The sequence below is a fragment of the Schistosoma haematobium genome, chromosome ZW (assembly GCF_000699445.3).
Source record: "Schistosoma haematobium chromosome ZW, whole genome shotgun sequence".
NCBI classification, from domain to species: Eukaryota; Metazoa; Platyhelminthes; class Trematoda; order Strigeidida; family Schistosomatidae; genus Schistosoma; species Schistosoma haematobium.
Window position 1 is genome coordinate 6570707 of NC_067195.1, and position 21963 is coordinate 6592669.

The following is a 21963-nucleotide window of genomic DNA, read 5'->3' on the forward strand; positions in this document are numbered from 1 at the left end:
GCTTCCTAGGTATGTGAAGGACTCTACATCTTCCAGAGTTTCGCCATCAAGAGTGATTGGATTGCTGTTTTCCGCCTTGAATTTGAGGACCTTGGTTTTCCCTTTGTGTATGCTGAGGCCTACTGATGCAGAGACTGCTGCTACACTGGCTGTCTTCATCTGCATCTGTTCGTGTGTACGTGATAGGAGGGCTAGGTCGTCTGCGAAGTCCAAATCGTCTAATTGATTCTGAGTTGTCCATTGCATTCCGTGTTTTCCTTCAGATGTCGAGGTCTTCATAATCCAGTCGACCACCAGAAGAAAGAGGAAGGGAGAGAGTAAACAGCCTTGTCTGACTCCAGTCCTTACTTGGAATGCATCTGTCAGCTGTCCTCCATGCACTACTTTGCACTGTAGTCCGTCGTATGAGTTCCGGATAATGTTGACAATCTTCTCAGGAACTCCGTAGTGTCGAAGAAGTTTCCATAATGTCCTCCTATCTACACTGTCTAATGCCTTTTCATAATCAATGAAGTTGATGTATAGTGATGAGTTCCACTCAACTGACTGTTCGACGATGATCCGTAGTGTTGCAATTTGGTCTGTGCACGACCGATCCTTACGGAATCCAGCTTGTTGATCTCGAAGTTGGGCGCACTGATATTAGTAGCTATTCATTAATATTTACAAATAAACTTTTTATAAGATGAATACTCAGCAGTACTTATCAGTAAAGTAACTGATGTAGAGGGCCAGTCAGAAGTAGCCTAATGAGAAGGACAATCGATGATAATCAGAGGTGATCTAAAGGACAAGTGCATTTCATGGACTAAGAAATATATTAATTTCTTAAGGATTAAAGTGGTATATACATGAATGAGTATTTGTGTAATTCATTCGGTATTCAAATACACTTTCTTGCTTACTCCTGTGTTCTTGCTCAGTTAGTCAGATGAGGGATTAGTGCGTAGCAAATCGTGTACCAGTATCAAATTTTAGACACCACCCATTTCTTTCTATTATGCTTCTAGGTTTTCAATGGTGGTCTAGGTTAGATAGACTCATAAATTCTACTATTAAAATTACTACAATCTCCAACATTCTCCATTCTGATAATAATCATGTGAATATATTCAAGATGCATTTCCTGGAGCTTTAGTGAAAAGCTGTTATCAGTGAAGTCCAATCTATATTGAGTGGAGGTAGTTATGCACTTCAAACATTGGATAAGGGGTTGCTAAAGACCATAGATCGATTGAAGTTAAATATTAACACCATTTAATGCCAGCTTAGTAGTCTAAAGGTTAAGAGTTCGCACATGAGACCGAAGGTCCTAGGTTGGTATCCCTTTAGTCCGGGATCATGAATGCTCAATTCTGAAGAGTCTCGTACTAGGAAGAAACGACTGTCCAGTGCTTCCAGAATCCTAATAGTGGTCTAACGTAGATCAACTTATGAATTCAACTATCAAAATTCTTTATTTATTTATAAGCTAACGAGATAGTACTTGATTTGTTTTCTTTTTTTTACTGACTCACTGTTTTGTTTTTGTTTTTTCCTTCCATTTATATTCCTTGAAAAGAAAGCACTCCATTAATTATAGTTAAATCTATAAACATAAATTAGTGTTTTAATTAAAACAAATGATCTATAGATAAATATTTTAAACAAAATCAACTACATTTTGAATTTTCTAACTTATCAACTTGTCAATTAATCAACTTCGTTTATTTTATCTGGTATATCATCACATTAGTAATAATGAGCATTAGTTGAATTAATGAGTCAGTTGAAGCTAGACCACCATTGAAAACATAGCAGCACTGGATGGTATTCGCACGCGCGACTGATAGGTACTGGGTTCGAATCGAGATCGTGGGTGTGCACTGCCACTGAGGAGTCCCACAATAGGACGAAACGGCCGTCCTGTGCTTCCAGATTTTCTGTCGTAGTCTTGCTCTAATTGACTCATGAATTCAACTATTAAATTACTAATAATATCCACAAAACCCCTCTCTGATAACAATTAGATAGTTTAATATGAATAAATGAGAAAGAAAATTAAGCACAATTATAACGAAAGATACTATTAGAGATGTTTTCTTTACACTGATTTATGCGATTATAATAACTCGTGATAACAACTAGGGTACCTTATAGTGTAGGTTATTATTTTAAGCCAATATACCTTATTCTAGCTTAAGGATAAGTCAATCTATTCATTCTACTTGAGTCACATTTTGACCTTGTTAATTACTCACTTATCAACATTGTTTTCATGTAAGCGTATGTGTGTACACTTCTTACCCCATTCATTACATGTTTGTAGTTTATTTTTGTGTAACTATAAATATATTGATTAACACTTGATTAAAGGGAGTTGGTTCACACGCCTTCTCCACCGCGCATCGTTTCGCTTCATTTCTTTGGTTGTCTGTCTGGATCAATGATTGTACAAAATATATGTAGTCGGAATCCATTCTCGTGTTTGACTTATTTAATTCCACTATTCACTAACGCGATCTAAGTCAATTATTAAATACGAGGATTGATGATATGTATATCTCAATAGCAATCAGAAACGATTTCACTGGTGTCAGATCTCGGGCCACTAATACCTTATTTCATCATTCGTTTTCTGTACACATAGATTGAATGTATAAATAAATGAAGTACAGTTCATATTTGTGCCAGACAAAAATTGGTGTCATACAATCATTTTTTTTCTCTCTCTCTCTATATATATATGGGTTGACAAATGAATCGATTGTATACTAATATTCATTTGGTTTTCATGTGTACCAAAATGTTTCCAAACTTTAACAGTGGAATATACGTATGTGCAGTGACAATAACATATAAATGTATATATGTATCTTTGTAAATTGTTGTTGTTGTTGTTGTTGAATGTCTGTTATTTGGCCTGTACACTTACTAATGATCGACTGATAAAATACAGGAGTAATTAATACAACTAAATTTGATGATTTGATCATGAAAACAATTGCTTAACCAGAACTAAATAGATTTGAGAAAAAACAGGAGGCCTAAGCTACCGAATAAATATCTAGTGCACACTAGTGAATGGCTTCAAGAGGTATTTCCTGAAGTTCTATTGAGAGGCAGTGATCAGTGGAGTTCAATCGAGACTGTTGTGAAGTAGTAACTCATTGAAGACAATGGTGGATGTGTCGTTCAATTTCGTGGATTAGTTGAAGTTAAACATTAACACCATTGAATGCCGGTCAGCTCAGTGGTCTAAAGGTTAAGCGCTCGCGCACGAGGATGATAGGTTCTGAGTTCGAATCTCACGAGAACAGATCGTGGATGCTCACTTCCGTAGAGTCTCATAGTCGAAGGAAACGGCCATCCAGTGCTTCCAGGTTTTTGATGATTGTCTAGCTTCAATTGACTCATAATCTCAACCATTGAGCTTACTATAATATCCACAAAAACCCTTCTGATATTAAATAAATATCTACTGTGTATTATTAAGTTTGTCATGTATTCACAAAATATTTATTTACCTATAATTTATCAGGTGAATATCAAATGATTCAGTAAGCATGATTCTTCAATACTACTCGTATCAATCTTTAACCTATTTACATTATTGTAATCTTCATTTCTGTTGTTGTCAATTAAGCACTAAATATTTATTCTTGAATTTATACTTTCTTAATTTTCAGGTCAATGTATTTGGTTCAGATTCAATAACAAACGCGGGTTTAAACTTTATGATTATCATAGTGATGATTGCAATAACTGGTCTAATCTCGGTTTGTCTTGTGGTCGCCATTATTTGTGTTCGTAGACGATCTTCACTACAATGGAATAGACCACAAGCATATCCACAGGCGAATGGCTTCCATAGAGGAAGAAGTGCAGGAGATGGAGCTGAGGGTTCAATGTTCCCATTGAAACATGAGTATAATCATCCATTAGAGGGTACTGGTTATATGATGAGTATTAGTCCAACTCCTTCTGATTTGGATGCACTTAAATTAGGATATCAAACTAACGGAGGTAATTATTTGGATACTTTGCATTCAGCCCCTGATATGCACCCATATGGTTGGAATAATCCTAATTCCCCCCCTGGAGTGTACTATTCTGCCGGCTCAGGCCCCGGAGGTTTAAATACCACTAAAAATTATCCTTTCTGTTCTCTTCCTATGGATCAAAATATCTCAAATCCAATGGGAACACTTCATTTGCCTTTATATGCTCCAGCTAATCGAATTACTCCTACATTCCCAGCTGAATCGGGCACCTTTATGCGTTATCCAGCATACAATGTACAATCGCATTTAGCAGGAACATCTTCATGTCTAAACTTTTCTCCTTGTTCAGTAAGTGGTACTGATCAAATCACTGCACATACAAGTGCTGTATCAAGTTTTACAGAAGTACCAGGTGATTCAACAGTCACGACAACAACATCACCAACAGTCGGACAAACGTTGGACGAGTTAAGAGAAACAGAAATATGCAACTTAGGCTCTTGTAACTCAAGGAGTCCTTGTGAATGTGAACAGAATGCTCCTTCAGCTCCAAGACAAATGTATACAGTAAGTAGTTTAAGTCTTTGTTAGTCTTTTTCATTGAATAATTTTTGTTAAATGCTGTCCACTTCCACAGTGAAGTTTTGAATTTCTCACAACTTCTAAGATAATGCTAAAAATTACTGAATGTGATATCTAAAGAAACGATGACATGGTTTAACGAAATATGCTGATAAATAGCATACATAATTAAACATTATCTAGATCTGCTTGAAAATAAGCTATATAACTGTCTGTAGTTTTGACAATTTTGATTTACCATCAGTTAATTTCGTTAACCAATTGGGTTAGGGATTAATCATTCATTTCGTTGAGACATTTACATACATCGCCAACTGTGCAATGGTAATGAAATGTTTGAAATCTTAAACTTTCCTCCTTACTTATGTATGTAAAACATTTCCAGAATTGAGTAAATGAAGCTTGTAATTTGTCAGTAGTGTATGAAGAAAACAAAAGTTTCTACGATTAGAAGATCTGTGTTTTAGGTTTTACTCAAAATGCTAATTCAGTTTATTCGCCTACTAACATGATAAGTTATATAGTTTTCAGTAATGTCAACATTTTTACTGTCAAGATATTTCAGACATCTGATGTGAACAGCTACAGGAATTCGGAACAGGTGATGTTACTACTGGCGGAATCCGACCTGAGGCCTCCCTGCAGCGCTGCTGGGTAGTAGGAAAAATCTTGCTAGCTAACTCGGTCAGTCTGCGGAGGTCGGACTAATCCACCACTCTGCTGTAAATAGAATTTAGTGGGTTCTATTTTCTGGGGCTCCTTAGAATCTTGCGGGCTGCCCGATGTGTGTGCCTATGTATATGAATTGTGGTTTATTTACGTACGTATTTGCAAACGGTACGCACGAGGTTTAGCACAAGGAAAGCAAACTGGAAAATGTTTGCCCTATCCCCAATAAAATCTGCTGCCTAATACTTCAGGTCGAAGACATAACAAAAAAATATGGTAGAAAATACTAGGGAGAGATGACCATCAAACCTTCTCCAAATTAGTGCATATCTTTATGCGTGTCATGAAGTGCAGGGACGAAAGTCTTTGTACCAATAATATGCATGTAATGAGTAAGTGACCGTTGTAGTGAATACGTTTAAGAGAGCGGTAACTGTCTACCCTCTCAGATGGGTGAATATACCCATACCTATGCTGTAGGATGCATAGGTGAAAACTTGTGTGTTACCGGTGTACATGTGACGTATATTTGCTCACAGGGTAAGTATACCCATGTGTATTCCAGTGCATGGATGGGTGAAAACTTATGTGTTACCGGTATTCATGTAGATCATCACTTGAATTACCTATACTAATTCAGTATTCATCTTAATTTAATCTCTCTGTGCTAATGTGGTTTATCGCCCAGGACAGGGTTGGATGGAGAATGCTGGTGAGCGGCTTATGCTCTTCCACGAAGAGTAACAGGCGTAAGTAAGTAATGTGGTATAAGAACTTCGATGGACGATACACATTGGTTTCAAGCTCTACACTGATTTTGATCAACTAATAGTAGTATTATAATCTAAACTAGTGGCTCAACGGTTGAAACACTTGACTTCCAATTACTGGATAAACTGATTTAAAACTTTGTATTCTACTAGTAATATCACTAACCATTTATCAACGAACTATAGCTATTTTCGATGAGAGGATAATTTATGGACGACCTTTGAGCGACGCTAAAATGACCTCGAAATTGTTCATATACTTACTAGTGTTAAATGAAGGTTATAAGCCAATGCGAGGAATTCAGATTATGATTTAGGGTTTTTCATCACGAACTAACATCAGCTATAATGCCAAAACTCTGTTTAACCAAATGGATGAATGAATTTTGAGCTAAAATCCAAGACCTATTATCTTAAATTTGATTGACCCGTCTATAAATTATAGTCTCGTTGAATATTTTCATACTAGAAAGTTTCGTAACTTGAAAATTATAAGATATACAAAGATGGATAGTGGCTAGCAGTGGAATTCAGGACGCATGTTTCGTCCTATTTGGGACTCGTCAGCTGGACTTACCTGAACCTTAGAGTTGATGTTTCCTATAATGCTTGTGAATTAAGGCTATATCGAGACAATAAGCACCGTATGCACATATGCCAATAAGTGACTGATCAATTCCAGTCCTAAACATCAATGGGAAGATTCAAACAAACAATACCAAGATATACATTATAAAATTGGCAATTTATCAAAGGAATATTGCTTCTTTTTCTTATTCCCTTGAGCTGTTATTGCTTAAATCTATTCATGTTTTCAATATATGAATTATTTTGGGTTTTTTCCTAAACACTGGTTAACCTTTGGCCTTTTATATTATGTTTTACGCACGACCAACCATTTTTAATGATTGTTTTTTTCCTATCTACTCAAGCGTATATAACATCCTTTGTTTAGAGATGATTATCATTTCCTCTTTGACAAATTTCACTAACATATGTTATATACATCATTTACATAATAAACCTATTTAACCTTTAAATTATAATGAGGAGGATATTGTGAAGAATGCTTATGTTGTAGACAGGATATAATGAGGAAATTAATTAATTAAACTCCATTTGTATGAGATAAATAAAAAAATACATTTTTTCTCTCTCTAGGGGATAGGAAAAACAAAATCTTAAATACTTAGCGCTTTACATGTTATGATGACGTTAACTGTTTACTTACTTACTTACGCCTGTTACTCCTTGTGGAAAAGAATAGGCCACCCACCAACACTCTCCAACCAACCCTGTCCTGGGCAATCCTTTCCAGCTCTTTTCATTTGTTATTCATCCTTTTCATATCTGCTTCTATTTCCCGACGTAGTGTATTCTTTGGCCATCCTCTTTTCCGCTTCCCTTCAGTTCTCCAAGTTCGGACTTGCCTCTTGATGCAGTTTAGTAATTTTCGTAATGTATGTCCTATTCATTTCCATCGTCTTTTCCTAATCTCCTCTTCAGTTGGATGCTGGTTTGTTCTTTCCCACAGTAGGCTGTTGTTGAGTTAAGTGTTTGAATGATATCAATCAAAATAGTTGTTTCTCGATTTTGTATGATAACCTTTTAAAATTTACTCTATTATTATTATTATTATTATTATTATTATGGCCACTGAACGTTGAAGTACTGAGATAGTTTGTATAGTTAATGTTTACATAGATAATTAGTTAAGTAGCTTTATTAACCTCATGCAAGTCATTCTATATAATGCACCCTTCCTGTTAACCTTAATTTCATTTTTATGAACTTTTAAAGTTATGTGTTCATTGGTGAATGTTAGACAACTACAGAACCTCTCTACATCTTCGTTATTACCAAATGTATTATTTCGACAGTGGTAGTATGAGGAAATGATCATTACAGTCGCTAGCGAACTTTGGACTTACGTTTCATGGTGGTTGGTACTCATCAGCAAGATGTGTCTATAATGTTGAAGAGAGTAACTCTCCCTGTGAGATTCGAACCTGAGTTAATCAGTTTCCTAAACTGAGAAGTCAGCACTGAGCTATTCTGAGTGAAATGTCTTTCAATCGGACACTACACTATTTGATCGCCGAGGATTGATCAGTGTCATACTTGTTGAGTCCTTCCATGATGACTGACTTATGTTGATCAGGTTATAATGTGGCTGCTAGTTTGAGTTTAGGTGTTTGTAGTTACCTATCTATGCGCCCATTTTTGTCTTCACCTCTTTGATCTACCAACAAGTTGGTATCTAAATTCCAACTAATTTGAATAGGATATGATAAACAGTAATTATTTAGACCATTTAAAATCCATATTCAAAGCTAAGAAGGTTCAGTTATTGGAACATTGAACTACTGCCCAATTTACCTATTAATACTTAATAATTAGCTTACTGTCTATTTAGAACGTGTTTTTTCAGAACAATAATTGTGAAACAGCAAAAAATCTTTCATGATTGGGTGTAGTTCTGCATATTTTGCGAATTTCAATTATTTATTTATCAGTATAGGGTTGTGGAGATTGTTGAGTTTTTGATTGAGATCATGAATGGATCAATGTTAAACCACCATTAAAAACATGGAAACACTGGATGACCGTTCCGTCGTAATATGAAACTCCTCACCAGTGAGCATCCACGACCCCTTAAGCGGGACTTGAACCCAGGATCTGTTGGTCTCGTGCACCAACGCTTAATCTCTAGACCACTGAGCTGGCATCCAATGATGTTAATGTCTAACTTTAACCAATCCACGATATTGCGCGACCGTCCACCATTGCCTTCTGTGAGCAACTACTTCACATTAAACATGGTTGAACTCCACTGGTCACGACTTCTCACTAGAGCCCCATGAAATCCATCTTGAAGCCAGTCACTAGTGAACATATGATAATTATCATTATAGGATTGTAGAGATTATTGTGTCTTGATTGAGATTATGAATGGATCAATGTTAGACCACCATTAAAAACACTGATTGCACGGGAGAGTTTTTTCTAAAAAAATTAGATCACTTGTAAGAGTTGTTTGAATTTTCCCATTGGTATTAAAGATTAGAATCGATCAGTCTCGGTTGATATATGTGTGCATCCTATGTGGTTCACCTAGATATTCTCATTAGCTTACAATCATTTTTATAGATACAGTTGGATAATGGTTAGCATTAGAATCTTGGACATAGATTTTCTTGTGTTTAGAAATCACGTTTTAACTTGATAATACTCCGTTGAGACTTCATGATGATCGTCTAGAGCATATCAAATAATGGCCATACTAAATATTGATATTCATTTTTGCACTTCCAAGAATACTGAAATGTATAGAACATAGTGTTTTAAGGTGTCGATCAGTAGAACAGTTTACTTTTATCAATGGATAAATCGTACACTTACTCTATTAAATGGTTATCGACCACAGTGAACATTTCCGAAAACACCAAATAACAAACAATAGGTTTATTTTTTCATAGAGATTTTTGAGTTTCCATATCATAAACCAGGAAGCATAAGACAACTATTTCGTCGGAGTTTGAAAATCTTCTGCGTATGGTACCCCTGAGGGATGAAATACAATAAATCCAGGTCCTTCGTTCACTGTTTCACCTTTAGATCACTGAGTTAACATCAATTTTTTCGCATTTGTAACTTCATCCAATTTATTAATTGTCATTGATTATATTCATTTGAAACTCAACATACATGAACTCCACTGGTCATAGATCCGCAGTAGAACTCCGAATATTATTTCTCTAAGTTTCTAGTAAGTACATGATGACTTTTTATTATCACTTGACAACTCAGTGATTTGAATGTTAACTGTTCTTCCCAAAGGCCTAATGACCCTAGGTGATATTCTTGGTAGGGTTATGGCTACTCACTATTGAAGAGTTTCATACTCATGTTTCATAGTTATCCAGTATGTCTTTCTTTGTAACAGTAGCCTATTTAAAGTCAACTTATAAGGGATCCCACGAAAGAATTCATCATTCATGAGCTTACAATTTATTGCAGTTTTACTGAGTTAGGAATCTATCGTCTGGCTGGAAATTACCATTATTTTGATTCAGAACGTGTTTTTCCCATGTATTACATCCGTTGTTTGTTTTTTTCCTAAATACGATTACAATGTAAACATGGATAAGTTCGAAAAAGATTAATTAATTTCATTCATATACTAACTTAAATCTGAGTACTTATTTACGAGACCGAGGAATAAAGGCACAATACTATAAAATTGAAATTTCAAGTTTTTATAACCAAAAATAAATAAGCAGATAGATGATTGCTAGCAGTGGAGTCCATAACGCGCGTTTCATCCTATTTGGGACTCATCAGCTGGATGTACCTTCATCCCACAGTTGATGTCCACTTCAAGACTCGAACCTAGTACCGTCACGTTGTCCACTTAACTACTTAGTCCAGATAACTATAAGCTTGTGCAATGTGGTGAAGTTTTTATTCATTTTTGTATTGTTTGTTTGTACTTTCCATTGATGGATTCCATTGCTAACCACTATCCATCTTCGTTTATAATTTGATGTAATATCGAGGCAATCCACACAGAATGCATATATGTCAATAACAGACTGATCAATTTCAGTCCTAAACATCAATGAGAAGATTCATGTGACCAAATCCAAAATAAATCAAAAATAAATAACTTGAAAATTGTCTGTTTTATTTCATTTAAGTTAATAATGGTAATACTATCCTACCAGTTTATGATTTCATTTTTTATTATTTGATTATCTATCAATATACATTTGAAGCATTTCAAATTTTCTATCATACATTTTCTTATCTTCAATAAACTGACTTTCTCTATTATATTAGATATCTGTTTATCTATCCATTTATCTACCCATTTATACTAACATATTACAGTTTATTTTGAATGGTTGAGATCATGAATCAATTGAAGCTAGACAGTCATCGAAAACCTGTAAGAATCGGACGACTGTTTCGTCTTATTGTGCGACTCCTCAACAGTGCGCATCCACGATTCCGTCTCGTGAGATTCGAACCCGTGACCTATCATCCTCGCACACGAGTGCTTCACCACTAGACCACTAAGCCGACCGGTCTCCAACGGTGTTAATGTCTAGCTTCAACCAATTCACGAAATTGAGCGACACATCCATCATTGCCTTCTGTGAGTTACTATCTCACAACAGTCCCGGTTTAACTCCACTGATCACTGCTTCTCACTAGAACTCCAGGAAATACCTCTTGAAGCCAGTCGCTAGCAAGCAGAAATGGTTTTGTGGATAAGATGAAACGACCGTCTAGTGCTTTCAGGTTTTTCACGATGGTCTAGCTGCAACAGACTCATGAATCTCAACTATTAAAAATTGCTATAATATCCATGAAATGCCTTCTGATATTACAGTTTAATTGTATTAAATCAAAAAAAAATATTTATCTTTAAAAGGTGTACAATCTGAACAGTGAATCTATCAGTTTTTATCAAATAATAACCTTGATTAAATTAAAATGTCATACTTGGGAATGTTTATTATTGTGAGTTGACATTTATGGCAGACAATTGATGTTTTCATCTTTTCATATAAATTTGGTATTCAGTCTACTAAATAGGACAGATATGTATATTGTATATATGAATCACTTAGTTATAAATATATGAAAAGAAAGAATATTTTGAACAAATATTCTAGAGACAATGTGACTAACTTGACATTTCATTCTGGCGCCTACAATAATAATAATAATGGACAGGTAACTAGTTTGTTTATTTTAGCCACCTTGTTTATTTTTATAGTGATTTGTAAAACTGGTAGTTAAGATAGATAGTAAGGTGTGGGGAAGGTTGTTGGTTAAGTGTTTTTTTTTAAAAAAAAAAGAAAAGTGAAATTTCAATTCAGAAATAACTAGTTATGATGTAATTTGGTTGATACTTTAAGTATGAAGTTTAATGATACTACTTGGTCATGCAAGCTGAAGTAGGTAGAGTTGTGTTTGAATTCATGACATAATGGTTGAAAGCTGAATGTCTGAAACATTAAACTACTCTTTCATGGTAGTGTATTATCATTGGTTGTTAAATGATCCTTATTTTAGTTACTTAGTTATTTACTAAAAATCATATTTTTTGGTTGGGTGCCTTCTATATAGATAGTAATCGTAATAATCATGATAATAATGGTTGCTTAGTATCTATTCACATACTCAATTTATTAGCTAAAACCTCTGTCTTCTGAAATATGTTCGGAATCAAGAATGTTGATATCGTATGTGAAGATTGTATTAATTTTAATAATTAAATTTATGAGCTGATGTAAGTTAGACTAGCTTCAAGATGGATTTCTTGGAATTCCAATGAGAAACTATGACCAGTAGAGTGTAATCTGTGTCGAGTAGAGACAGATATCTATCTCAGACAATGGATAAATAGTTGCCCAAGGTCAACTATCAATTGAAGTTGGCCATTAACATCGTTAGATGTCGGCTCAGTAGTATGTAGGTTAATCGTTCGTGCACGAGACCGAAGGTACCGGGTTCGACTGTTGTGTGTGGGATCGCAGATGCACACTACTGAGGAGTCTCATACTAGGATGAAACAGCCCTCCAATGCCTCCAGGTTTTCAATTGTGATCTAGCTTAGATCGACTTATGAATTCAACTATATATATAGTTGTATATAGTTTAGTGATCTGCACTGACTTTATTAACCCTATGATTTCGCATAAAAACTGTTTTGTTACTTAATAAATCCTTACATTGAATTTTACGCAATTATCTTAATACGTAAAGCATAAAATAATCGTATCTTGTCATAGTTAGCTTGTATGTTTCATTGTTACATTTCTATTCAGTATTATCTTCGAAGTGATTGTTCAACTTTTCAACCGATTCAAAACTTCATAGAGTTTTATGTCTTCCAACCTTAATTATCGATAACTACATTTAAAATGATAATGACAATAATAATAAATAACGGCTGACATAAATCTCGTTAGAAAACACTATTGTTTTCATCAAGCTAATACAGATTTCACTATATATTTCGATAGTGCTATCTTAAGTAATTAGAAGAAATCGATATGGTTCCTGTTATATCTTGAAGGTTGTTTGCTTAATATACCGCGTATAACTGAGCACTAGAACACCAAAACCCTTCCAAGTAGCAATAAGAAGACAGAAGACTAATGAAAGGAATATTATTCCAGTGTCAAATTATAGTACAAAATTGTCAGATATTTATAATTTTTAGTAAGAACGAAATCATCATTACAGTCCACCAATCTGCATACAGGGTGTTATTAGCGTTGTCCGATCAGGAACCTACACGTAGGAATTCTGGAATATTCTCCTAAAAGGTGACTGGATGGAATATCTTCGGCTCCTTCTGAGCTTCCTACAGCTTTCTCAAGTTCACCCGTGGTCCACCGTCACAGTTCCCTTAGACTACAGTTTTTTTACTTACCAACACTTGTAAGAAGAATCAATAATGTGATTTAAAGGAAACAAAATAAACTATCAATGAAATTCACTTTGAAATTTAGTGTTTATCTACACAGTCTAATGCTCATATTAGAATTTGATCCGAATAAATGTCTATATTAACGTTCTATAAATTATCATGCAGTGTGAATATTTCAATTAAACATTGAAATTATCCATAGTTTAAACAAAATTTAATGTTAAAATGTTTCGATGTGATTAAAAATTGTGCAGATTCCAAACTTTTAACTAAATACCAATATCAGATGGGTTTTGTGGGTATTATAGTAATTTCAACGGTTAAGATCATGAGTCGGTTGAAGCTAGACCACCAGGGAAAACCTGGAAGCACTGGACGGCCGTTTCGTCCTAGTATGGGACTTCTCAGCAGTGTACATCCAGGACCTCGCCCCCTGTGAGATTCGAACCCAGGGCCTACTGGTTTTGCGCTCAAGCACTTAACCACTAGACCGCTAAGCCGGCATCCAATGCCGTTAATGTCTAACTTCAACTAATCCACGAAGTTGAGCGACACATCCACCATTGTCTTCAGTGAGTTACTATGTCACAACAGATTCAGTTGAACTCCACTGGTCACTACCTCTCACTTGAACTCCAATAAATACCTCTTAGAGACCATCACTAGTGAGTATCTTGATTAAAAATTCATCAGAGGAAAACCTATACATAATTGTATGCAAAAATCTTTACTCGATAAGAAAGTTTTCATAATAGCTCTTTATCTAAATGGTGAGATAGAATAATTATCACTAATATGAATATCGGCTATTCTCCTTGACCTTGAAATTAATTACTATTACATTGTGTTTTTATGTAGAAATAATTTAATTATAGCTCTTAGACAATATGAAAATTTTGAAGGAAATTATATATATATATATATATATATATATACGTACAGTAACTGGTCATTAGGAAATTGTGTCACGAATATAAAGAATAAGAGAATGGAAGTGAACATGGGATTATTTACACGTTTGTCATTATTCACTAGACTAACAAACAAACGCTTTTATTATTATTTTAGAATTTGGAAAGCATATATGGAATTTCACTTTAAGGAAAATATATTAATTGACTTATCCTCGGTAACCTTGATTAACCAAACTTATGTAAACAAACAATCAATAAATTATTGATCAATTGGTTTATCTAATAAATTACCAAAAGTAATCGATTGATGTTGATCTATGAAATAATGTGTTTTATTATCATGACAACGAATTGTACCATAATCAATTACTGGTAATGACTGATTTAAAAAATATCCATACTTTTGTTCGTTGTGTTGTTTGAATGTGAAACTTCGAGGTTCCCAAATGCCTTAGTACGGCCGAGAGTGGATAGGGTCAGCTCTCCCTCTTGAAATGCTCTCAAGTGGCCATGTGCAAATAACCACTGCCAGGGAAGTCCTACTCACTGCCTTCTTGAGGTGTAGGGGCTGTTTGTTACGAAACTGAGAGGACAAAAAGCGAATGTCCGACACTTTAAGCGGGTCAGTGAGCACGGAGAGTCCACCTAGAGCAATTGGAAAACCTTCATTCCAAACCAATGGTGCGCATGGGATCCAGTATCCTGAAGGAACAAATGCTGTATGAATCTATTGTCGGTCACCGGCTACCATGGGACCGCATCTCCTTACGTTGCTCCACTGCCTTATGGATCAGACCTTTATGTCGAAGGCTACGGATGTAACCCTCTAAGAAAACCACCTGCTTCAGTTTGTGCACCTGAACAGTATCACAGCCCTCACACAAATCGAATGACTTTTGTGGCGCATATCTATTTGTTGCCTCCTTGTACCAATGTTAATTTGTTCAAATGAATAAATAAACCGTTGTGTTGTTTGAAGTGTTAAACTTCACATTATACAAAGAGCTTAGTTTTCTTGAAAGCTAACATAAGAAAACCATTTATATGACTATTCGAAACCAGAAAGAAGTAAATATCTGCCTCATTTTAATCTATAAGACGTTAGAAGTGAGTGCATACAACTACACACCACTGTATCTATCCCACCTGAAACACCCAAGTCTCTAAAGTTAACCATTAATAATATTACCCCTTAGAGACTTGAGCATTTTTTTTAAAACTCATCCATAAATCTTATTTATTTTCTCATGTTATATGATGAAAAATATAACAATTTCAACTTTCTTCACTTTAGTCAATATGTTTCCTTATCTATTTGACCTTATTTATCATTAATAGTTTCTTCATAAATAACTCCTATCAACAATGTTAAATGATTTAATGAAAATTTCATAGAATTTAAAATTGACATTAACCAATAAATAAAATTGAATATTCATCTTATATTTATTTTTCAACCTCCCACCATCCCCCCTCTTATCCTTTCCTAATTTTTTTTTCATGTTTTCAAAGAACAAAAAAAACACAACTCACTTTCAATTTCCCCCGAGCTTTTTTGTTTTTTTATAATAAAAAGTAAATAAATAAATCTATTTTTGGTGAGTGGCGGTAACTTTGAAACAGACACGTATACATACTCAATAATATTAAGCGGAAAATATGAATAGTTTCCATTTTCCAAAAGGGTAATTTTTATTTGTTCTAAAGGATAGACATGAATGAAATTTGAAAAAAACACCCCCCCCACACACACGCTTATTTCCCCCCTAAAAAAACAATAATCATAACATTGTGTTTATTATGATTATTAAAATAAGGTCGAAAATTGTTATTTTTTAATCCAGTGAAATTTACGACTATTGATATTTCTTTTTCTCAATGGTGGTGATGGTAGTGAGGGGGGAGGGAAGGGAAGGGAAGAGGCTAATAAAAATTTTATTGATGAATATAGACAATAATGGTAAGTGATAAATTACTATTAGATATTAAGTATATCTCTGCAATACTTTTATTTTTCTATATTTCATACATTGAACTATTCAATGACAATTTGTTTTAATAAATATGATAATGGCTTTATTCAACATTATAGTTTTGGTACAATGTAGAATTCTCAGCATAAAGTATTTCAACAAGTTCCCCATTTCTTAGTTCTTGATAGACCCTTGTGATAAATATTGAATAATCGCTAGTTAGATGTTGGCAGTTTAGGAATCGACATTTGAATAATGTACATTCTTTTCAACGCATATTGCCAGCAACTATGATGTCTTTGATTAGGTCTTTCTGTAAATTGTACAGCGAAATGTCGTAAACTTTTCACAAACTCTCCTGGATACGTTATGCGACTAATGGGTATAATGATATGTTATAACAAACAAGAAAACAGGTAACTTGTTGAAATATCCACATGGTAGGAACAGGTAGCCCAAATATTCAAACAGGCCGCCTGGAAATACTATATAGTATGAACTGATCAAATGATGAATGTATGAAAATATAAAAGTTTTTTTGAGATTTTCTAAGAAAGTAAAATGGACATATTGATGTAAGAATAGGAGAATGTCAGTTGATGAGTTAGAAAATAAAATGTTACTGTTAAATGAGAGTGGTTCATGAAAAGATTGTATTAAATGAAACAATTCAAGACTTATGACACCTATTATTTTGATCATCTAGTTTATAAAGACACTGAACCGGTTAAAAACAGTAGAACATAAACCAATCCTTTAAAGAGTTAGATAGAATTCGAAAGAGCTTTACTTATAAGGCTAGTATAATCTTCTCCACATAAGCAAACAAACAAAGAAATGTACACTGATTTGACTGAAAGCGGAAGCTCATATTTATGAAAGTGCCTTAAGAACAGAGAATTAATTTCAGTAAAGAATGGAGGATTGTGTAGAATTCATTAATCGATTCAAGCTAGATCACCATGGAAAGCCTGAAAGCACTGTACGGCCGTTTCGTCCTAGTACGGGACTTCTCAGTAGTGTGCATCCACGATCCAACGGCGAACAGAGTCGAACCCAGGACCCTCGGTCCCGTGCGGGGTTCAACCGTGCCTCTTGTGAGGCAGTTACTCACTGAAGGCAATGGTGGAAGGTCGCACAATATCGTGAATTGGTCGCAGTTAGACATTAGCACTATTGGATGCCGGCTTAGTATCCTAGAAGTTAAGCGTTCGCGCGCGAGGCCGAAGGTCCCGGGTTCGAGTCCCTTTGGTGCGGGATCATGGATGCGCACTACTGAGGAATCCCATACTAGGACTAAACGGTCGTTCAGTGCTCCCGGGTTTTTCATGGCGGTCTAACTTATTAAGCAAATAAATTTATTATCATGTCGGGAATCTACATAATTACTATTTATGATTGTTTTACTCTCTTTAAATTATGTTTACATATCAGAAGAGTTTTTGTAGATATTATAGTAATTTCAATGGTTGAGATCATGAGTCAATTGAAGCTAGACCACCATGAAAAACCTGAAAACGTCCGTCCAGTGCTTTCACATTTTCCATGTTGGTCTAGCTTCATTTGACTCATGATCTCAACCATTGAAATTATATTTTCATTCAAAACGGTAATCATTACTAATTTTATCGTCGATATTATCATTTATAGGCTGTATATTGGGAACATCATCAATATGAGATTGTGTATTCCTGAAACTGTTATTAATATCCAATATTGTTTATCAATTCGATAAATAAATCTTTTAATTACATAAATAGAAAATAACTAACTGAGAATGAAAAGAGTGCAAGAGGTGTAATACACAGGTGCACACATACAAAGATAGAAGAAATTAGAAAGGTGATCATTCAGAGAAAACGATAATAATAATAATAAATGAGTAATATTAATAATAAAATAAACAAATCATTATATATAATCAGAATCTCTTGGCAATGACAAAAGTTGATTTATTTTATTGTCGGATACTTCTCTGTGTTTAGAACTGAACCCTCTAATGTTTTTAGTTTCAAATCGATTAGTTAATGTAGTTCAGTGTTTAGTGTTGATTTTCACTTAGTAACTTATTTGTCATAAATCTTAATGTTATTGGGGAAAAAACACACATACACTTTGTATTATACAAGTTTTGCAACTTAAGATCTATATTAGCTTTTGTACGATAACTATTTATAATGATAGTTGAATTTATGCTTAACTGTAATCATTGAAAACCGTAAAGTTAGTTGACTGTAGAATACTTATTTACTTACTTACGACTGTTAATTCTTATAGAGGAGCATAGACCACTCTCTAGCACTCTCCATCCAGCTCTGTCGTGGGCAATCCTTTCCAGTTGCTACTCATCGTTTTCATATCAGCTTCCATTTCCCGATATAGTGTGTTCTTCAGTCTTCCTCTTTTCCACTTCCCTTTAGGATTTCATGTTACGGCTTGCCTTGTGGTGCAGTTTGATCACTTCTCCAATGTATGTTCTATCCACTGCCAACGTCTTTTCCTAATTTCCTCTCCAGCTCGAAGCTGGTTTGTCCTCTTCCACAGTAGGCGTTGCTGATAGTATCCGGCCAACGGACATTCAGTATCTTGCGTAAATAAATGTTTATAAATACTTGTGCCTTCTTGATGATGGTTGTGGTAGTTCTCGAACTTTCAGCTCCATACAGTAGAACTGTTTTGACATTCGTATTGAAGATCCTGATTATGATACTAGTTGGTTGTAGGTGATCTTCAGGAAACCTTAGATATAGATTTTATAATTACTGTTACTCTTCGTCATAGCGTATCTGGAATTTTGAAAGAACCTATCCCTTCCAAGAAATTTGAACCCACCTTATGTCACAATCAAAGATCCTACTAGTGAGGTGGCTGGAATTAGCTGGTCTCCTGTAATACTAAGATATTTTGTACACTGTTTAGCTGATGTTTTTTTTTGGTTTTGAATAGTTTTCTAGTTGATCTTCGTTGATAATGGACACTTCCTTGATAACTTTAGTGAAATACTAAGTACGTGAGTAGTAAGCTCACGAACTAGTCAATAAAATCAAAGTGGTTACCTGTCAATTCAAACTCATTTTTCAATGTGGTATTGATTGGTTGACAATGACTACAATGCTACTAGAACGTGGCATATTTCTTACCGTGTGAGGTAAAAACCTACTATACTGACGATATCTAGCAATTCTTAAAATGAACTTGATACTGTAAAGTCAAGTTTTAGTCCACCAAAGATGTAAGCAATATACACGATTAATTTATTCCATAGAGTTCCTAGTAGCTCAAGATTAGTAGTTAGGAGTACTGGTTAGGAATAGAGTGGAATAATGCATTATAGCTCTGTAGATGAATATTTATACTGTTATTTCTTTGATTTTAAATGTCAAAAGCCTTTCAATTTACTTTGAAAATCTTTATAAACCATGGTCCATTTTAAGCATAGATGAATAGTGGCTAGCCATGGAATTTAGAACTTACGTTTCGTTCTGTTTGGGACTCATTAGCCGGATGTGCCTCGATACCAATAATAGACTGATCAATTATAGTCCTAAACATCAATGAGAAGAATCAAACAAACAATATAAAATGAATTTACACGGTCTATTCTCTTTATTCTTCGTATATTTATCAATTTTAAGGTTCTTACAAAATAAATGTTGACATTTCTTCTTGCCTAATTATTAATAAAATATAAGTTATCCCTTCTAGTGTTTTGAACTTTACATAAAAATCCAATAGCTATTGTTTTAAATTAATTGATTCCTTAGTAAAGTATTATTCTACTTCAAGTGTATTCAAACTATTGAAGTAACTGATATAACCAGAAGGGGTTTTGTGATTTTAGAAATTTCAATAGTTGAAATCATGAGTCATTGGAAGCTAGACCACCATAGAAAATCTGGAAGCACTGGACGGCCTTTTCGTCCTACTGTGGGATTCCTTAGCAGTGCGCAATTTCGTGGATTGGTTGAAGTTAGACATCAACACCGTTGGATGCCAGTCGGCTCATTGGTCTAGTGGTTAAGCGGTCGCGCGCGAAACTGATAGGTCCTGGGTTCGAATCGGGATCGTGGATGCGCATTGCTGAGGAGTCCCATACTAGGACGGATCGGCCGTCCAGTGCTTCCAGATTTTCTCTGGTGATCTAGCTTCAATTGGTTCATGATTTCAATTATTGAAATTGATATAACCATTAACTCTAAGATTAAACTTATAACATTAAAACTGAAAACATAAAAAAATGTACTTGATAAATATACCGTTGATTATTTTAGTAACTTAACATGAACTGTTAAGTTTGTTATATATGTGATGAGATTATAATTTATGGGCGACCGTTAAGTGATGTTGAATTAACCTTAATAGTGAACATCTACGGATTAGAACTAAATAAGTATTATAAAATAGTTAGAATTCTCATTTACAATCATAGAGTTAGGGTTCAAATTTACATTTAGAATTTTCATCATGAATTGACATAAGCTATAATGCCAAAATGTATAGATGAATTTCGCGCCAAAATTGGTGACTCGTTATCTCATATCTGATTGGTTCGCCTAGACATTATAGTCTTGCTACATATGTTACTTCTTTTTGATCACTTTCAATATTCTGTTCTTGTTGTCCTTGTTTTTGTTGTTGTTCATTTTTTATTTTGCGGGTGTTTAAACAAATTACACTAATATGATTGTAATTGAATTTTGTCTAAACTGTCAAAATGATCGTCGTCATTTTAATCTAGTTTATAACTTTACGACATCTAATTTTAAATTATTACTCTGATAAATTACATTTTACAAAAAAATGATAACGGAGAAGAAGTAGAAGAATAGGAGAATGAATGGAGTAAGAATGACAATGAACGCAATAGACTTTATTATTAATCTTTCAAAATTTGATAAAATCATTTTATGGTTGTATTTTTATTTTTCAGATAAAAAATATGTCAAAAAGCTTTTTAATTTGTATTTGATTATGTGTCTATAAAAGTGAATAGTTGTTTTTTGATTGAGATCATGAACCGATTGATGTTAGACCACCTTTGGAAACCTGGAAGCACTGGAAGGCCGTTTCGTCCTATTGTGGAACTCTTCAGCAGTGCGCATCTACGATCCCGCTCGCGTCCCACAATAGAACGAAACGGCCTCCCAGTGCTTCCAGGTTTCCAAAGGTGGTTTACCATCAGTCGGTTCATGATCTCAATCAAAAATCTACTAATCTCCACAACCCCTATACTAGTTATTTTTTTGGAATTATATATGTGTGTGTTTACGTTATCCCCCCAAATGCCATGATACGTTCGAGGGTGGAGAGAGTTCACTCTTCCTTTACTAATTCTATCACATTGCCACGCGTATACAGCTACTGTCAGCGAAGTTCTACTCACTGCTTTCTTGTCGCGAGGATGGGATTATTTACGAAATTCCGCTAACGAAAAGCGAATGTCTGACGCTTTAACCGGGTTGTTGAACACGGGGGATTCACCTAGAGGAGTTGAAAAACCGTGATTTCAAACCAACGGTATACATTGGCTCCGGGATACTGAGGGAACAAATGGTGTGTGAACCATTTATGGGTCAACGGTTGCCATGGGACTGCATATCCTTACGTTGCTCCACTGCCTTG

General features: G+C 34.7%; 1 protein-coding gene across 2 annotated transcripts in view; it reads left to right on the forward strand.

The window, feature by feature from the left end:
* Positions 1–21963, forward strand: part of MS3_00002666 (uncharacterized protein) — a 78149-nt gene that overhangs the window by 43914 nt on the left and 12272 nt on the right. The window contains exons 1-2 of one of the 2 annotated variants that reach the window (XM_051210271.1): positions 262–2815; positions 3669–4550. In XM_051210271.1, the coding sequence (XP_051070244.1) occupies positions 2738–2815; positions 3669–4550 (960 nt within the window). In that variant the 5' untranslated portion in view covers positions 262–2737. Of the gene's footprint in view, positions 1–261; positions 2816–3668; positions 4551–21963 lie in introns of those variants that run through there. The other variant, XM_012941261.3, reaches the window with a different exon arrangement.